The sequence below is a fragment of the Halichoeres trimaculatus genome, unplaced genomic scaffold (genome assembly GCF_033239565.1).
Source record: "Halichoeres trimaculatus isolate MK-OKI-2021-1 unplaced genomic scaffold, fHalTri1.1 fHalTri1_scaffold_14, whole genome shotgun sequence".
NCBI lineage: Eukaryota > Metazoa > Chordata > Actinopteri > Labriformes > Labridae > Halichoeres > Halichoeres trimaculatus.
The window spans coordinates 856,319-876,361 of NW_027437192.1; the positions used below are offsets into that span (position 1 = coordinate 856,319).

Here is a 20,043-nt window from a genome sequence, read left to right on the forward strand (position 1 = left end):
TGTCCGTCTGTCTGTCTGCATCGCCTCGCCGCTCCTCGCCGCTCTTAAACCCAGGGTATAAATGAGCTCTGAGCTGCGTTCACAAACACAGCAGGGTTCAGTAAAGTGCTGCACAGGCTGCAAACTGCTGTCCATGATGAAAGGTGGCGCTGTGGAGTCGGAGCAGCTTCAGCCTCTTTCCTCCTGCTCTGTCCGCCATCTTTTATCCACGCTTAAACTCCACAGACACAGAAACACACTGAACTTTTGTTCCCCGTCACGCTGACACCTCCTCCTTCTCTGGCTCTTTCTCCTAGATTACGACCGCCCGGTGCCTCTTTTTTAAAACACTCACTAAAAAACAAACTCAGTAACAGAAACACCTCCACCACGTCCCTGAAGCTCGTCTGCACGGTCACAGAAAGACTCACACGCTCTGCAGGATGGAAACATTAAATCAATAATCCCACCTCAGATTAATCACTGACAACGTGACGATTGGAACGGGAATTAAAGGGATATTTCAGTGTTTTAAAGCAGGGTTACAGGAGTGACATGTCACATGGCTCATTTAGAGAAACTCTGACGCAGACGGTCTTCAACCTGTGGCTCTGGATCCCCATGCGGCCCTTTGACTCCTCTGCAGTGGCTCCTTGTAGCTTTAAAAATATTCATGAAATAAAGAATAGTTATTTTTCTTCCAGAGGGTGTTGATGATTAAAGACACTGACACTAAATAAAATCCTGTGTTAACATTTAGTTGAACTAAATCTTCATCCCATCTGTCAATAAAGCCTGCCACCGCTCTACTTCACCTCCTACAACATCAACAGCCCACCAACTTTCCATGCACCTGTGGCTAACCTCAAGTTTTACAGCCCTGGGAAGATAACTACATCTACAAAAAGACTCATCTGGGAGAAAATACTGATTTTAATTTTGTCTGGATGGATTCATTTAACTGATAACCTGCTGGATTAATAAACATGGTTGATATGTGGAGAGACATTAGCAAACAACAAAATATGAGCACTATTACCAATAAAGGTTTGCAAATTCAAGTATTTTTCATGTAAATTGTAAAGATTTATATAATTTCAAAACTTTTGATTTTTTTTTTTAATTTTTAAATTTTTTAAATTTTAATTTTTTGTTATAATTTTTGCAAATTTTTTAATCTATGTTTTTTTACATTTTTGAAAGGTTTTTGAAAAAAACATTTAGCTAATGAGTTAAAAACTTTTAGCATTTTCTAAATTTCTGTAAATTTGAGAAAATTTTATAAAATTTAAGAAAAAAACGTAATTTTGGCAAATTTTTGAAAGTTCCAAAATTTTGGGAAATTTTTGCAATTTTTTAAATTTTACATTTTTTATAATTTTTGCAATTTTTTTATTTTATGTTTTTTTTTACATTCTGAAAGGTTTTTGATAAAAAAAAAAAAATTTGCAAATTTATTTAATCTATATTTTCTTTTTTTTGCACTTTCTAAATTTCTTTAAATTTTTGCAAATTTTATAAAATTATTAAAAAAAACTATATTTTGGCAAATTTTTTAAAGTACCAAATTTTTGGAAATTTTTTAAATTTTAAACAAATTGAAATTTTTGCAAATTTATAATTTATTCAAAAGTAAGAAACTAAGACATCACATACACAGTTTCATTAATAAAAAAAATGTGTAATTACAATAATTATTTACTAGATTTTATCTCTGTATAGAATTTGTCAAAAATGAATTACAAGTGAAATATCCAGCGCAACGTCTGGTATCGATGAACCAGCATTTTGTTAAAGTGAACACACCCCTGAGAAATTTTTCAGCTCTTTACAGAGATTAGGGCGACTCAATCTGTGGATTATTTATCCAGTTGATATTCAGTGATTAATCAAAAAAACAAATTAAAAACACAGTTTGTTTTCTGCGTTTTTCCTTTTTTTGATATGGAAACAAATATATATATTTTTTCAATCTCCCGTTTTTTCATATAGATCAAATACAGAGAGGTTGAGTTCTGGGCCATGGGCTGATTTTGATTGTATTATTTGATTTCTCTGATCATCGTGACCCAGAAGTTGTAGCTTCTCTGTAAAGTTAGCGTAGATGAAGCTAGCTTGACAGTTGTTGCATGCGTGACACTGGACAGACATATTTAATTGAAAGAAGCCAAACGAATGACTGTTCATGACGACGACATAAGGACCTGAAAAAACAGCGGGATCTTTCGGTGACGTTCCTTTCCTTTAAAAACAGCCTGAACAACAGCAACTACACAGGAAACATACGGCGTGTTTGACAGGTCTTGGGTCAGAGTCTCTCTAAACGAGCTTAATTCTCAGTCGGCAGAAAACTGACGCCTTGTTTTAATGTTGGTGACATGAAACTCAACCAACCACACCTGAAAAACACTGAAATGACCCTTTAATGGATGACTCATCAAACATTGCCTGAAAAGATCTGAAACGATTGCACAAAACTTCTCACATCAAACCCAAACTTGTCGACTATTTGTTTTTTTTTCATCAATAATCCCTCAGATAATCTGTGTCCTAATCCTGCTTTTAATCTCTGACCTTTAGTAACCCTCGGTAACCTTCTGGTAACCTTCTGGTAACCTTTAATAACCTTTGGTAACCCTTGGTAACCCTTGGTAACCCATGGTAACCCTTGTCTGTGTGTCTCTTGCTCCTTCCTTTTCCCGCCCTGTTCTTCCTCTAACCCAATCAAAACCCTTCAACCCAACCCCTCCCTCCCTGTGCTGGTGGTGGTCGGCCATCTTTGTTTTGGGCTCACTGACTGGTTGGTGTTGTGGCTTGGCTTCGCCGCCTGGTTGGTTGTCGCCGCAGAGGTTGAGGAAGTCATTGACCGGAGCGCTGTATCCCCAGTCCAACTGCCGCCCAACGTCTTCCAAAACTACGGCGAGGTGGAGGAGGATGACCCCTACCGCTACTACCAGCCCAACTACCCGGCCCCGCAGCCAGTGGCGCCCGACGACCCGGCGCTCGTCCAGGACGACTTTGAGCTGACTTCGCCCGGCGTCCACCGCAGCGTCCGCAGTGTGGAGGGGGAGGAGGAGAAGCTGGGGCCGAAGAGGAGGCTAAAGAGAGGAGCGAAGACCGGACTCATTAAATGAGAGGAGCTGATTGGCCGGCAGAGGGCCGCTCGCTGGTCCTGATTGGGCGGTGCGGAGTCGTTACGGACTAATCAACAAGTGCCTGATGTAGAGGGTTTCTTACGGACTTCGTAGAGGGGTGGGGGTGGGGTTTCAGCCGGGGATATGCTAACTCATCTATGCTAACGTTATGTTGTTTGTGTTGAAATGATTTTAACTGAGTTTATATTTCTCTTTGATTTTATGGCGAAATGTTCCTTTAAGAATTTTCCCTCCAGACGTTTATTCTCAGAGCGGCTGCAGGAGAGAAGCCGGTCCTGTTTTCAGATCCTGGTCCCGCTGGTTTCATGGTCCTGGTCGGTAAAGTGCCTCCATGTTGCTCCAACGCTCTGCACGGTGTCAGTCTAAAACATGACTCAGCGTTTTTTAGTCAGAGAGCTGCAGGTGAAAACAGAACGTCACGTTACACCTTTCAGTCTGATGGAACATGATGGACTATAGAATACAGCTGCTAGCATTGTGCTAAGCTAACGAGAGGTCTACGGTGTCTGCAGATCAGGCACAGTAACAATAACCATGATGTAAACATGACCAACCATAACTACGAGGGCGGAGCCAAAAAGACACAAATACCCATCTGAGGTCAGCAAACGTCAGACCTGTTCTGATGAGTGAAGTAGACTAACTTTCTGACTGTTCTGTTATTGATTTCTGAATTCTGACTTTCATCTCAGAAATTCTGGAATTCTTTGTTTTTATAATTTGACTCAATTTGAAGAATTCTAGAATCAAATGGTTAAAATTTAAAATCCTGACTTCATTTTAAGGGCTCTAGATTTTTGTTTGAACATTAAGATTATTGAACTTTTTTTTAAGAACTACATCACTCTGCGATTAAGTTAAAAGTCAGACTTCATTCCAATGATTTCAGAATCATGTGATCCAATGTTTCGAATTCTAGATTTCTGACATTAGGTTTTGATTTCAGACTTAAATCTCTGAAATTCTAAAACTTTTCTTTTTAATTCTGAATTTTGAATAAATTTTAAGAATTCTAGAATCACGTGATTAAGTTTTGGATTCTGACCTTCCTATGAGAAATTTCAAAAAATTCTTCGTTCAGGCCTTAGAATTTTGTCTTAATTCCAAGAGTTCTAGAATCTTATGACTACTTTTGAAAAATTCTGTCTTTATTCTGAGGATTCTAGAATTTTTTTATATCAAGATTTATGACCTTTATTTAAGAATTATATCATTCTTTAATAAAATAAGAAGTCTGAACTGACTCTAATGATTTTAGAATCACATGATTACATTTTGAATTCTGATCCAGTCCTTAAAGTTCAAGGTTTCCATTATTTGGTTTTAAGTTCTGACTTCATTCTGAGAAATTCTTACACTTTTTTTTTGTTTCAATTCAGAATTTTGACTAAATTTCAAGAATTCCAGAATGGTGTCATTAAATTTTGAATTCTGACTTTAATATAAGATTTATAGAATTTGTCAAAAAGTTGAAAATTATGAATTAAGAAATGATGAAGTAAGAAGTCTGACTTTAAGAATTTCAGAAATATGTGACTAATTGATGAATTCAGACCAAATTTGTAAAATTCTAGATTTCTGTTATTTGATTTCGGATTCTGACTTTAATCTTTAATTCTAGAATTTTTTGATGATTAGCTCTAAAATTTGACTTTAATTATAGAAATATTGAATTCTGTGTTTAAATTTAGAATTTTGACCTAAATTAAAAACAAATTAAAAAATAATTCCTAAAACTTATTTTCAGCTCTGTTGTTCACGCCCATTCTTTAAATTAAATCTATAACTATCTAAGATTTTGTTTATTTTGTGATTATCTTTACAAAAAATACAAGAAAGATGGAACTGTAAACTTTATCAAAACTTTAGAGAAGCAAAACACTGATCGTCACATTTCAGGAAGATCAGTTTGTGTTTGTGCTCCGTACCCGACTGCAGCTCATCCAAATAGAAAGTTCTGATGTAAAGTTGTTTCCATGGGTGATCTGGACTCAGACTGGACCAAAAACTAGACCTGGTCTGCAGAAACTGTCAGACTCTGACGTTTCCCCTCCATCAGTTCTTTATTTTACAGATGATTTAATAATAAACCAGAAAGTTATTTATGGAAAGCTCTGCATGTTTTTCTACCACAGTGTGATGTCTTTGACCTCTGACCTGTGTCTCACACACACACACACACACACACACACACACACACACACACACACACACACACACACACACACACACACACACACACACACACACACACACACACACACACACACACAGATATTGTAGTGTTTCAGAGCGATGGGAGACGATCAAACCGATCAGGACGTGTTTTTCTCTTTAAGGACAGACGTCTGGTCCTCTCTCTGTCTGATGTGTGGTTTGCTGGTTGGATGGATGCTCCTGTGTTTGTCTCAGTTATCATTAAGCTCCTTTATTTAAACTGCTCCTTTATTTAAACCTGCCGCTGCTCTCTGGCGTGGAGGTGGAGGCGGCAGCTCGGTGAGGTCAGAGGTCACAAAGGTTCATGATTTGATCTGGAAAGATCCAGAGAGGAGAAAACGTGCCTGGTTTGTTCACTGTTTTAATCTCTGAGCTCTGAATGAACGCTCGCTCTACGTCTGTGAGTCCAGTGTTTGTGAGGCGTTCAGGGCTGCAGGAAATCAGAGTCTCCGCCCTGCGCCTCTGACCAGGAAACGTCCAGAAAAGAAAACAATCAAGGATGTAATTTATTTTTTACTTGGTATTGATTTTTTCTCAGAACAATAAAACTGAAGTACAACCCCACCTCCTCCTCCTCCTTCTTCTTGTTGTTTTGGTGTGTGTCTTTGTGTGTGTGTGTGTGTGTGTGTGTGTGTGTGGGAGGGGGTGTCGAGTGTGTCACTAAGCCTCAGCAGGTGACTCTGAGGTCTGATTGAAGGGGGACCGAGCAGGAACTGGAGCCCTCAGGTGGACTCTGAGGGGCTCTGGGAGCAGCAGGAGGCTGATTGAGGAGCAGCAGGTGAGTCCAGCAGAGACCTGCTGCAGATCCAGACCCTGTGGGGCTCCCATCGGGGGGTCTGAGATCCAAAACAGACTGAAACTAATATTTATGCTTCTGTTTGGAAAGCAGCCTGTCAGTGAGACAACTGGTTATTTACCAGGTTAACGTCTGGAGCAAACAGAAAAACACTCTTTGTTTATAACTTTTCTGTAATTCTTCACTTTTTAATGGTTCACTTTAAAAAACAGGAAAAAATGTTTCATCACGTCCAGCTGCAGCTGTGGAGACATTTATACATGTGTGTGTGCACTCACCAGTCACTTTATTAGGCACACCTGTCCAGCTGCTCGTTAACTCAAATTTCTAATCAGCCAATCACATGACAGCAGCTCAGTGCATTTATTCATGTAGACATGATGAAGATGATCTGCTGCAGGTCAAAGCATCAGAATGGGGAAGAAAGGTGATTTAAGGGACTTTGAACGTGGCATGGTTGTTGGTCTGAGTATTTCAGAAACTGCTGATCTACTGGGATTTTAACCCACAACCATCTCTAGGGTTTACAGAGAATGGTCCCAAAAAGAGAAAATATCCAGTGAGCAGCAGTTCTGTGGGACAAAATGCCTTGTTGATGCCAGAGGTCAGAGGAGAATGGACAGACTGGTTGGAGCTGATAGAAAGGCAACAGTAACTCAAATAACCACTGGTTACAACCGAGGTCTGCAGAAGAGCATCTCTGAACACACAACACGTCCAACCTTGAGGCAGATGGGCTACAGCAGCAGAAGACCACACCGGGTGACCCTCCTGTCAGCTAAGAACAGGAAACTGAGGCTACAATTCACACAGCAACACCAAAACTGGACAATAGAAGATTGGAGAAACGTTGCCTGGTCTGATGAGTCTGGATTTCTGCTCCACATTCAGATGGTAGGCTCAGAATTTGGCCTCAACAACATGAAAGCATGGATCCATCCTGCCTTGTATCAACGGTTCAGGCTGCTGCTGCTGGTGTAATGGTGTGGGGGGAGATTTTCTAAGCTCACTTTGGTCCCTTAGTACCAACTGAGCATGGTTTAAAGTCCACAGAAAAAAAAGAAAAAAAAAAGGAAAAAAAGAAAAAAAAGAGACAAAAAGAAAAAAAAAGAGACAAAAGGAAAAAGGAAAAAAAGGAAAAAAAAAACAAAACAAAAGGGGACAAAAGAAAAAAAAGAAAGAAAAAAGAGAAAAAAGGAAAAAAAGAGAAAAAAGAAAAATAGAAAGAAAAAGAAAAAAGGAAAAAAAAAGGATAAAAAGAGAAAAAAGAAAGAGAAAAAAGAAAAAGAAAAATAGAAAGAAAAAGTAAAAAAGAAAGAAAAAGGGAAAAAAGGGGAAAAAGAGAAAAAAGAAAAAAAGAGAAAAAAGAAAAAAGAAAGGAAACAGAAAGAAAAAGGAAAAAGGAAAAAGAGAAAAAATGATTTAAAAAAAAGTCCACAGCCTACCTGAGTGTTGTTGCTGACCATGTCCATCCCTTTATGAGCACAGTGTACCCATCTTCTGATGGCTACTTCCAGCAGGATAACGCTCCATGTCATAAAGCTGGAATCATCTCAGACTGCTTTCTTCAACATGACAATGAGTTCCCTGTACTCAAATGTCCTCCACAGTCCCCAGATCTCAATCCAATAGAGCACCTTTGGGATGTGGTGGAACGGGAGATTCTCATCATGGATGTTCAGACCACAAATCTGCAGCAACTGTTGATGCTATCATGTCAATATGGACCAAACTCTCTGAGGAAGGTTTCCAGGACCTTGATGAATCTATGCCACCAAGGATTAAAAAGGGGGTCCAACATGGGACTAGCAAGGTCTACCTGATAAAGGTGAGTGTATAGATAGATAGATAGATATCACCACAAACATTTCACACATTCCAAACTTTTTTTTTCCTCATTTGTATTTTTTCTTTAAACAAAGAGTTTACTCTATTAAAAGACTGTTGGGAACAATTTTTCAAGTTCTTTCAGTAAAAGTGTTTTGATAGTTTTTCCTTTGTCCTCCAATATTCTACATTTAGATTATGACTCCTTACTGTGTGTTCACACCAAAAGAGGCAAAAGAGGCAAAAGAGGCAAAAGCGGCAAGCACGCCCGAGAAAGCGGACAGCGGCCAAAATATTCTGCTGCGTCTTGTGACTAACGTCAAAGTAAAATGGCGCTTATCATTTAAAGGAGCTGCACAGGACGCTCAGGACGCCGGGCTCCAGGGCCGGCCCTAGCTCAGCAGGCGCCCTAGGCAAAAGACCAAAACACGCCACCCCCGGCCCTCCGCCCTCCGCGGCAAACACGCAAACACACAAACACACAAACAATAAAATAAATACATAATAAAATATGAAGATAAACATATCTACATTCTTTATCACTTGAATGTGCACTAAAACTTTAACAGAACTTTTGTGAAAATAAAAACAATACAGCAAATCTGAAAACTTGTCAAAACAGTGCAATTAGCAAAAAATGTACATCATTGGAATATTTAGAGCCACAATAAAATACTGCATACAGAATACTGTAAACAGATGGTAAACAATCAACAAGTTCTTACAAGTCCAGCAGTAAAAGGGACAAGTCGGCATCGGTCAGACATCCCTCCTCCTCTTTTAGTTCACGCCAGCAAATGAACACCAAACCCATGTTTATTTACGCCCCCACCAGCAGATGGCGCCGTAGGCGGCCGCCTAGGTCACCTATGCCAAGGGCCGGCCCTGCTGGGCTCTCTCAAAATGAATGAACTTCCGGAGTGCGTGCTGCTTTTGCCTCTTTTGCCTCTTTTGGTGTGAACGCACAGTTAGATTTAGTCAGACCGCTGACTTTATTCTACGACTTCTTTATTCCTGACTTTTCAGAAATGTTCCTGTTTGCAGTCAGAATTCTGACCTGAATGATGTCATAGATTCTAAGAATATGACATCACTAAGACTTTTAGAATTCTGTGATTAGTTCTAGAACTCAGGCTTTAGTCACAGAACTCTGAAAGAAAGACGTGTGTGGAGTCAGGAGCACGTTATTTATCTGTGTCCAACCCGGTCCCCAGGCGTCCTCAGCGCTCTGCAGCTTTCAGGGTTTCCTCTGTTTATCATCATCTTTTTAAAATCAGCTTCTGCTTTAAATCTTCATCTCTGTTTCTCTGTAACTCCAGGAGAAATCCGACTTTCTGAATCCTACAGGTCACACTAGTTCCTGCTGGCTTTGATTCACAGTTCGATCCAATACCTGATCAATAATTCATCCCCCGCTGAGGACGGCTCCTGAATCATTAAAGCAGGAGTAATTTACCCCTCAGGCGAAACAAACAGGCCGTGTGTTTCTGGTTTAATGTGACGTTTGTGAGGAGTTATCAGTCTGGAAAGTGTTGTTGGTTATTTCTCTGTCACAGTTTGGAGCCACAGCAGGAGCTTAACTAAGAGGCTCCCGTTTATGTTTTATTAAAAGAAATTATGTTTTAGGATCAGCGTGGGAGTCTGATAGAGAAAGATAAGATAGATTAAAGATACGGTAAGAAAACTTTGGTTTGGAGGGATGAATAAAGGCTTGTGTTGTTAAAGATGAACCTGTGGCTGAGTTTAGACAAACTGAGCAGATCCTCGAGCAGCAGATACGTGTTTCCCTGAAATCAGCTCATCCTGGCTGATAAATCACATTAATATGTTTGGAAAAAAGACGTGAGAGCTCTTTAAAAAGACGCCGGCGGCAGCAGCTGTCGGCGTCGCTCCTCGTCCTCGCCTCCCAGCAGCTGAGTCTCTGATCTGAAGTGTTTTCTGGGAGCAAACTGTCATCATCCTGAGAGCTGGGAGAGCTTAAACACAGTCATTACAGCTCTTTAGTTCTCACGAGGTTGATTATAATTCACTGTCTCATTAAAACCTGAGATGAAGACGTTCCTTCGCTTCCTTTGTTTGGGTTTTTAATTGAATCACTTTAACGACGCTTCATTTCTCCGTCTCCTCCTCCTCCTCCTGAGTTTCTCTCAGCAAAAGTTTCCAGTTTTAGGATTTTACTCTGTAATGTGTGAACTGTTTCTCTGTGGTGACCTTTGACCTCTTGCTCTCTGCAGATATTTGTCTGACAGGAAGGAGACGGAGACGCCGTCCTCTGCTGGGCTCTGCTTCTACACTGACTCAATGCTGCCCTCATGTGGTGAAGGTGGGGAACAACAGACACTGATACATGAGATTAAACAGCACAGAATGTTTTATATGTTTGACATAATTTAAAAAATATATCTTTAACTGTATGAAATACAAACGTCTGCGTGAAGAAAGTAAAAAAATAAATAAAAAGAAAATAAAAAATCCATCCAAAAACCAACCTAAAACAAACATAAACTTGCAGGTTTATAAAAGTGAGACCATTTGTCCTTGCGGAGACTTAAAACACCCACAACTTAATTTACATCAAAGACCAAAGCCTGACGCAGGCGGAGCAATGACACTTAAGGTTTAGAACAGAGCAAGTACCGATTACAACAGTGAAACACACAAGCTTGAGGAAGGGAGGGCACACCTTCACTCTTTTTTCATGTGCATAAATGAAAAGCCAAGGGTGAGAAAACAGAAGCACTGACCCCTGAGGTGCAGAGCAGAGCAAGCATCAACTCTAATAATGGATTAAAAATGCTCAAGGCAGGGAGAGCACACCTTCACTCCTTTTTCATGTGCATATACATAGATAGGCAAGGCAGGGAGAGCTGCAGCAGTGACCCCAGGAGTACACAACTGAGCGAGCATCAATGACAACAGTGGACAGCAAAAGCTTGATGCAGGAAGAGCACACTTACCTTTTTTCTTTTCCTTTTTTTTCCCTTTTTTTTAACAAGCTTAAACAAAATGTAAGTGACGGGAAAGCAGCAGCAAAGACCCTCTGAACACAAAGCAGAGCAAGCACCAATTGCAATAATGTTATATGGAAGCTTGAAGGAGGACAAGCACATCATCACCTTTTTTATAGAGAGAAACAAATAAAGGAAATGAAGGGAGAGCAGCAGCAAAGACCTCAAGAGGTATAATACAGAGAGAAGCATCATTTTTGACAATGGAATGTTAAGCTCTAGGCAAGGAGAGAACACACTGACTCTTTTGTAAACAAAAAACTGAGGGCAGGGAGAGCAGCAGCAAAGAACTCCGGGGTACAGAAGAGATTAAGCATCAGTGACAACAGGGTATGACCAAAGCTCGATGAAGGGAGGGAACACTCCTCTTTTTTGGCTGCTTAATAGGTTAACAAAAAGCTAGGGTGGGGAGCACTAGCAAAGACCATTTTGAGTACAGAACAGAGGGAACATCAACCACAATGATGGAATAGGAATACATAAAAAGGAAAGTCAGGGAGAGCAGCAGCCAAAAAACCTTGGGGTCTGGAACAGTGGAATTATCAATCACATTATTGGAATATGAAAGCTTGAGGCGAGGAGAGCACACCTTCACTCTGCTTTCATGTGCATAAACATAAAGCTAGGGTTTGGGGAGCACCAGTAAAGACCCATTAGAATACAGAGCAGTAGAAACATCAGCCACAGTAATGAAACACAGAGTGTGAGGCAATGGGGGCACATTCCCCTTCTGTTTCATGTGCATACATGAAAAGCAAAGGCAGGCAGAGCAGCATCTAAAAACCTCTAGGATGCAGTGCAGAGAAAGCATCAATCATGACAATGGAATAGAAAGCTTGAGGCGGGGAGGGCACATCTACACTCATTTTTTATATGCATACTTAAAGAACCAAGGCAGGGAGAGCATCAGCAAAGACCACCACTCCTTTCTTAAGAAATATCTTGTATTCTGACATATTCAGACTCCACCTCACCTATTTATCCACATTTCCTCCCAAACCAGTGCCCTGTGGGCTCTGACGGGGATGGAGCGTGAGTCGGAGCGGTGATTAAATGATCTGGAACTCTCCGTGAAAAACGGCGTGGAGCTGCAGATCCAGGTGATAACTCTCTGCAGAAATAAAAACGCCAGGTTTTTATTTCTGTTGAATCAGAAACTCTTCACACAAACCCGAGCCATTCATAAACCTTCACTGCTTCTTCAAACTGTGTGTGTGAGTGTGTGTGTGTGTGTGTGTGTGTGTGTGTGTGTGTGTGTGTGTGTGTGTGTGTGTGTGTGTGCGCAGTAACCTCAAATCTCTGCAAGGACGAGCGTGTGCGTGGAAATGTGTTGGTAGCAAAGCGATGAAGATTTTCCTACAGAGACGGGATTATTAGATTTCACACACACTCCTGGTGTGTGTACGGATACTGTAGCTTTACAAACACTCGTCTGTGTGTAAATGAGCCCCGGGGTTGGGCTGGATGTTATTATGCAGAGCAGGTGGAGCGTCTCTGATTCTGAATCTCAATAAACACAAAAACAAAGACGAAGCAGCCGAGCAGAAAACTCCTCTGCCTGCGTCTCTCTGCGTCTCTCTGCGTCTCTCTGCGCCGTCAGCTCAGGAGGAAGGTCGAGTGTAAACAAGTCAGACCATCAACCTGGTGAAATCTGATGGAGTCCTCTGAGTTTACACTCTTCCTGAAAGTTTGCTCTGGGAGTGTTTTTGCAGTGTGTTCGCTCTCTGCAGCTGAAGGTTGTGTAAAACTCAGAGGCTCAGCTGTTTGGTCTCTCAGAGGTTTTGACTTTCTGGTCCAGACACAGAGTCAGCGAAGTCGAAGAGCGAGCTGCGGCGCTGCCACGAAGGCCGTGAGCCAGGAGTCATAACCTCCATGTTTATGTATAAACCAGCGTCCAGTCTGAGGCACAACGAGCTGAGAGGACAGTCCGGATCAGTTTAACATCATTTAAAGAAAATCACACACACTCAACAACAACAAAGTTTTCCTCGGAGGATGAATCAGCTGCTTTTGTTTTAGCTAACGGCTCCTATATTTACAACTTTCATCTTTCAAATTTACATATTTATACCAAACCAACTTTATTTATAAAGCACTTTAAAAAATAACCACAGCTGTAAACAAAGTGTTGGACAAGTAAATTAAATTAAAAGGATGCAAACAGATCTGAAAAAAAAAACATAGTAAAAAAAAATAAAAGCAGATAAAAAGGGGGGGGGGGGGACAAAACAGAAGACTGGGCGAAAAAAAATGTCCCGCCAAAGAATGAAAATGGTAATGTAAAAGTTGACTTTGTCCTCATAAATTAATTCTTGTTAACACAAACTTATTTCCCATTATTCCCATTAGCTTACAACTTAACAGCTTTTCTCATTAATGAAAATCTAATTTCTCATATATTCACATTAGTACTCATCGTTCACGGCTTATTTCTCACAGTTGTGTGACATCTTTCTCGTAAATGTATCACTTATTTCTCATAAATAAAAAACTAGTTTGTCACAAATTAAAGATTTATTTCACACAAAAAAAATAAGAAAAAAACTTCTCATAAGTTTGAAACTTTACTCATTAAAGTGTATTGAATATTTCACATATGTGTAAAAAAAATGTGTAAAATGTGTAAAACTTGTTTCTGCTAAGTGTTAAACTTTTGTCTCACAAACGTTTGACATATTTCTCTTAAGTGAACAATTCATTTCATACACGTGTACACATGATTTCTCATTAGTCAACTGATTTGTCACAAATGTAAGACTTTATTCACACATTTTTCTCAGAAGTTCTCAAAAATGTACGTTGATTTTTTTTAAAATGTGCTGCTTGTTCAAGTGTGTGACTTTTGTCTCATAAATGTTTCTCATATGTGAACAACTTTTTCTTATACAAGTGTGAACATTATTTCACATCAGTATTTCTCATAAGTTTGAAAAAAAAAAGTCATAAATGTAATCTTTTTTTTTTTTTTTCATGTGCCACTTATTCAAGTATGTGACTTTGTCTCATAAATCAATGACACATTTCTCTCAAGTGACCAAATATTTATCATGAATTTGTTGCTTATTTCTCATAATCTAACAACTTTATCTTCTTAATCAGTGACTAGTTTCTCATAAGTGTAATAGTTTTTTTTTGTTTTTTTGTTTTTTTAAATCTAAGACTTACCTCATCAGGGACAAACTAATTTCATACAAGTTTTCCCATTTTTCCTCACAAGTGTACTAAGTATTTCTCATAAATTTATGACATATTTCTCATCATCTAACAACTTATTTTTTTCTGAACGAGAGACTAGTTTTTTATAAGTGTTAACTTTTTTTTTTTTAATCTAAGACTTTTATCTCATCACCGTACGACGCACTTCATACAAGTGTTTTCATTTTTTCTCATAAGTGTACAAAGTTTTTCTCATAATTTTATAATGTATTTCTTAAAATCTAATAACTTATCTCTTCTAGATAAATTTTGTTTCTCATAAGTGTAAAATATGTTTTTTTTTTAATCTTAGACTTTTATCACGTATGTGAATGACTGTTTTCACAGAAGTGTACGACGTATTTCTCATTAATGCCTGATGCGAATCTCATAAGCATTTGATAAATCTTTCATTAACGCACTTTTCAAACATTTACATTTTTTTCTGACAAAAGTATGAATGTTGACTAATGTATGACATGTTTTTCTCATTCACATACGATTCGTTTCTCATTGATGTTCTCATAAATATACGAGTTATTTTTGGTATTTCTTTTTCCTCTAATATTCTGACTTTGTTCCTTAAATCCTTATTTTAAAACCTTTTATTTGTCTTGAATCCTCTGTGTTTCTTTCAGATTTTGCCATATTGAGAAATATTTCCAGGCTATCGTGTTAAAACCAGCATTAATTGATGGCTAACAGCCCTGATTGGCTAATTTAACTGTATTTCTCCATCAGTCTAACGTCAGTCTGGTGATTTTGTTGGTATTAAAGAGCTGATTGTCTGATTTCCTCTCTGCCATGTGGGTAAATATTCCCATTAATGTCTCCATTTTTCTGTTTTTATTGTTCCTTGTTATTATTCTCTGTGTCTCCCACTCATGATGGTTGTAATGAGACATAAATCAAATCACAAACAGACTCCTGGTGGCCCGCGGCCTCCTCGTCACGCCGTCCCGTTGACGTGTCACAGCTCCGGCTCCTCGCTAACCGTCAGAACGGCCCTGGGCTGCGTGAGTCGAGCTGCGGCTCCAGAAAACACTTTCATTCCTCTTTTCAGGCGTCTTTGTGTGATTAATTGCAGGAAGGAGGCCAGCGGCTGCAAACGTTCCCGTCATGAGACGAAATGAAAGAAAACCACACGACTGCCGTCTGTTGTGCTGTTTCTGCTTTTCACCGAGCGATTTCAAAGTTCAGATCGGTTTTATTTTGACTCTAACGACCGCTGCGCCTCTGAAAACCTGCTGAAAGCCTCTTTGTGCTCCTGATAGTCATTTTTATCCTGTCTTTTTTTCCTTACAGGTACGTGCTTTTCTTTCTCCAAACACAATAATATGCAAATGCTCTCCCTGGGTGTGTCACTCATCGGACGGTTTATTGTGGAGTAATGAGCCGGGTGAACGGAAAACAAAAAACAAGTGTTTCCTGCCGATTCTTTCAGCACAGCTTTTGTTACTTGTTTTTAACTTCTGGCTCAGTAAAGATGAATTATTTTCACAAGAAAAATGTACAAAAATACGTCATGAACGGGTAAGCTGAAGCACAGGAGCAGGGGTCAAAGGTCGACTCTGAAATCCACAGAAGGACGCAAAAATACAACAAGATGCAAAAATATCTCAAAGTGCAGTACACCAACGACAGAGACTGAAACAAAACTACAAAAGTTTGACAGAAGAAACTTTCACTGTGAGACATTTGCTAAGAAATGAAACAAGCCCTGAGTCGACGCAGCTCAACCAGTAAAAGATGCTAAACAAACGTCAACCAGACACAAATTACCACCCAAAGATGCAAAGGCCACCGAGAAATGCAAAATCAGCTCAGAGAAACACAAACAAACCTCAACACTTCCAGAGAAAGATGCAAAACAGCAACTTAGAGACTTCTCAGGACAGAGAAACTGCCTCAAGAGACTGAAAACGATCACAGAGACAGAAAAAAGACACGTAGGGACAAAGAGACAAAGAAAAACCCAGAAAGAGACAAAAAACAAACAGCCCCCAAAAAAGACAGCCAAATATATGAGCATGAGAAAACTTGAGAGACACAAAAAAACAGAAAGAAACAACAAAAACAAAAAGACATTAAAAAACATCTGAAAGAACACAGGGGCAAAAAAACAACTACAAAAATAATAATTAAAAAAACAACAATAAATTAATAATTAATAAGTAACATAAAGAAATGACTAACAACCACAGACAGATGAAAAAAAAGAAAAAAGAAAAAATGCTGTCATAAGACACTATGAAACAAATAATAAAGACATAAAAACAGACACAAAACAGCTTAAAAGAAGAAAAGGTAGCCACACATGTGTATATGTATACATCTAAACCTTCATAAAAACCACTAAGAACCACAGACAGATGTAAAAAAAAAAAACAAAAAAAAAAAAAAAAACAAGAGACACAAAAAGTCAGACGAGAGACTGAAAAAGGGACAAAGAGAAAATAAATAAATAAATAAAAAAGGAATAAACGTACAAAAAAAAAAACAACCAGAGAAAGAAGTAGAACCATAAAAGGAGTCTAACAAAATAAATCTTACAATATTTTTAAAAAATTAAGAGACAGAAAAAAAATCCAATAAAAAAATCCCACAACAACAGAAAAACAAGTAAAAAAAATGAAAACAAAAAGAAGAAAAAAGGAAGAAAAAAAAACAGCTTCAAAAAATTACACAATAAAACTAAACATAGAAACAATTGATAATACAAAGAGACACAAAACAACCACAGGGACAGGACAAAAAAAAGAGAGACAGAAAACAGCCCAAAAAAAAGAAGTAAAAATGGTCACATTTAAGCATAAATAACAACAAAAACACAAAATAACCAGACAAAAGACAAAAGACAAAAAAAAAAAACAAAGAAACAACTCACAACCACAGAAAGAAAAACAACCCAAAAATGGACACACACAAAAAAAAAACACACAAAAAAAACAAAGACATAGAAAAATAATTAGGCAAAGATAACAGCCACAAAAACACACAAAGAAAAAAACAACAATCATAAAGAAGTAAAACAGCAAAGAAAGGAAGAAAAAAAAACAGCTAAAAAAGACACACAATAAAAGTAAACATTATAACAATAAATAATGAAAAGACACAGAAAACAACCTAGGCAAAAAAAAGAAAAAGAAAGAAAAGAAAGAAACAGACTGAGAGAAAGAAAACAGCCCCAAAAAAGAAGTAAATATGGTCACATTTAAGCATAAATAACAACAAAAACACAGAATAACCTTGGAGACAATACAAATAACTAACAAAGAAACAACTCACAACCACAGAGAGAGGTAAAACAACCAAAATGACACAAAATAGCTAAAAAAAAAAAACTAAAAAAAAAAACGCTAAAAAAAAAGACCAAAAAAATAAATGAATAAATAAACAAATGGGCAAAGAAAACAGACACACAAAAAAAAAACACAAAGAAAAAACAACAATCACAAAGAAGTAAAACAACAAAAAAGGAAGAAAAAACAGCTTCAAACAGGCACATAATAAAACTAAACAAAGAAGCAATAAATAATAAAAAGAGACACGAAACAACCACAGAGACATGGCAAAAAAAAGAGAGATATGAAACAGCTCAAAAAGAAGTGAAGACAGACACATTAAAGCATAAAACAACCACAAAGACACAAAAACACAAAGAAACAATGAATTAATACAAAGAGGCACAAAAAACATGAACATGAAAACATGAAGAGACACAAACACTCTGAAAGAGACACAAAGCTACAAAGAGACAAAAACAACCACAAAGAGACAAAAAGCTAAACTAACCACAGAGACAAACACAAAGAGAGGAAAAGCTTCACGGAGAGAAATCAGCGACAAGAAACAAAACCATCAAAACTCAGACACCTTGGTTTTTCCTGTACATTAAAAATCAGAGGATGCTAAAAACCAAGACGCCACCGTGATGGAGGGAGGAGATTTCCCTGAATGAATTCAGACTTTCTGATTTATTGTTTACGGACAGAGTCAAAGAGTTACAGTAGAGGACAAGAAGCTTCCTCCGTCTGAGTCTCTGAGGCCTGAGCTCAGAGTCAAAGTTTCAGAGGTAAAAATTATCATCATTAAATAAGAAAAGAGAAACTTTCTGTCACAACAGGAGACAAACTTTAATTTCATTTTTCCCGTTTGGCAGGTTTTTCTTTCTTTCCTTTCCCTCCGTCGCCTGGAATCCTTTTTATCTGCAGACATTTGTGACTCTGTCGGCTCTTGATTACTTTTTTAAAGACTATTTAAAGCCTTGAGTGGTTCAGTTTTTAACTTTTGTTGCTAAGCAATGTTGGCCAAAACTCTGCTTATTGGCTAGAGCTGGCACTTTTGCCTGGCAACATTACCTGATTGTGTATTCTGGAGACACTGGCGAGGGCTTCCAGTTGCAGAAAACCATTCGGCAAAGATGGCAGGGGCTGCGGCACCGTGTCTGCTACCAAAGGCTGTGTATTAATTTGACCAGCTTGTCCCTAAATGCATCACGACCCGGCATAAGGATGGAGTGTTTGAGCGAGGGAAGACGCCGTTTGCAGCCTGAATTGGACTTTGAATAAACTCCAGACAGGCAGACAGACGCAGGCCTCCGGTGCAGAGGATGAAACGCTGCTGCAGGAGGAGGATCAATTAGAAAGCTGGCTTATGAGTGAATTTTTAACAAGTTTAAGAGGCGAGAGTCTGTCTAGACAATGTCAGGCTGTGGTTTTTTAACAGCAGATAATCTGAAACCACCTGGAGAGCTCCTGGCTGTGTGAAATTAACCAGCGCTGATTACCACTACACCACAAACAAACCTCCCTAAAACAAAAGCCTGACATTAAACATGCTGCTGTGCCGGGGAAGGCGGCCATTCGTATCCTGGAGACCCACCACAGGCCTGCTGCAGTGCCCTGGAGCAAGCACATGAATCACTGATGGTCGATTGGTGCAGCATCTGCACAGGTAGAGGGGAATTTAAGAGGTTTGGTGCAGATTTTAAACAGCATCACGACTCAAAACTGGACAAAAAAAGAGACAAAAAAACGTGGTTTCATTCTCCGTTATTTCAGGAAGGAGGGAAATCTCTGCTGCAGGAGGATTTCTGTCGACACGTGCATGAAGAAATGACCAGAATACGAGATTTAAAGACTCGTCGCTTATATAAAACAGCTGATGCATGAGAAATTAAAGCAGCTTTTCATGCATTATCAAAAAAATCTAACTTTAAAGGTAAACAGAGGTGTAAATTATCTTCTGACAAAGGTAGGGTGCACAAAGATCTGCAGACTGACGCTGAGATTTCATCAAATTAACCAACAAACGAGCGCAAATCACATTTTATTCAAAGGGCAGAAAAAATAGGTCTAAAAACTGATTAATATCTTAATTTAACAGTAAAAATGTAGCACTTATTAGAATAAAATGATGTAAATCAAGGGTCTTCAACCTGTGGCTCTTTGACTCCTCTGCAGTGGCTCCTTGTAGCTTTAAAAAATATTTTAAAAAATAAAGAATTGTTATTTTTCTTACAGAAGGTATTGATGTTTAAAGACACTGACACTAAAAAAAAAAATCACACATTAACATTTTGTTGAGCTAAATTTGCATTACATCTGTAGAGGAAAAAGCTTTCCAATATTTTTTTTTGATTTTTTGCAATTTTTTTTTTTTTTAACTTTTTGACTTTTTATCAAATTTGTGGGGAAAATACATTTTTTGAAGATATTGCAATTTTTAAAAAAAATATTTGCCAGTCTAAAATTTTGCAAATAATTCAATTTGATTTTTTTTAAATTTTTGAAATGATAACATTTAAAATAAAAAAAGCAACTTTTTAAATTACATTTTTTTTTTAATTAATAAAATTATGGCA

At 38.3% G+C, this 20,043-nt stretch overlaps 1 protein-coding gene across 3 annotated transcripts in view; it reads left to right on the forward strand.

Annotated features, from left to right (window-relative positions):
* The window catches only part of col14a1b (collagen, type XIV, alpha 1b), a 130,118-nt gene extending 126,085 nt beyond the window's left edge, over positions 1-4,033 (forward strand). For all 3 annotated transcript variants that reach the window (XM_074686661.1, XM_074686662.1, XM_074686663.1), the window contains one exon: positions 2,827-4,033. In XM_074686661.1, the coding sequence (XP_074542762.1) occupies positions 2,827-3,113 (287 nt within the window). In that variant the 3' untranslated portion in view covers positions 3,114-4,033. The remainder of the gene's footprint in view (positions 1-2,826) is intronic.
* Positions 4,034-20,043: the final 16,010 nt, after the last annotated feature.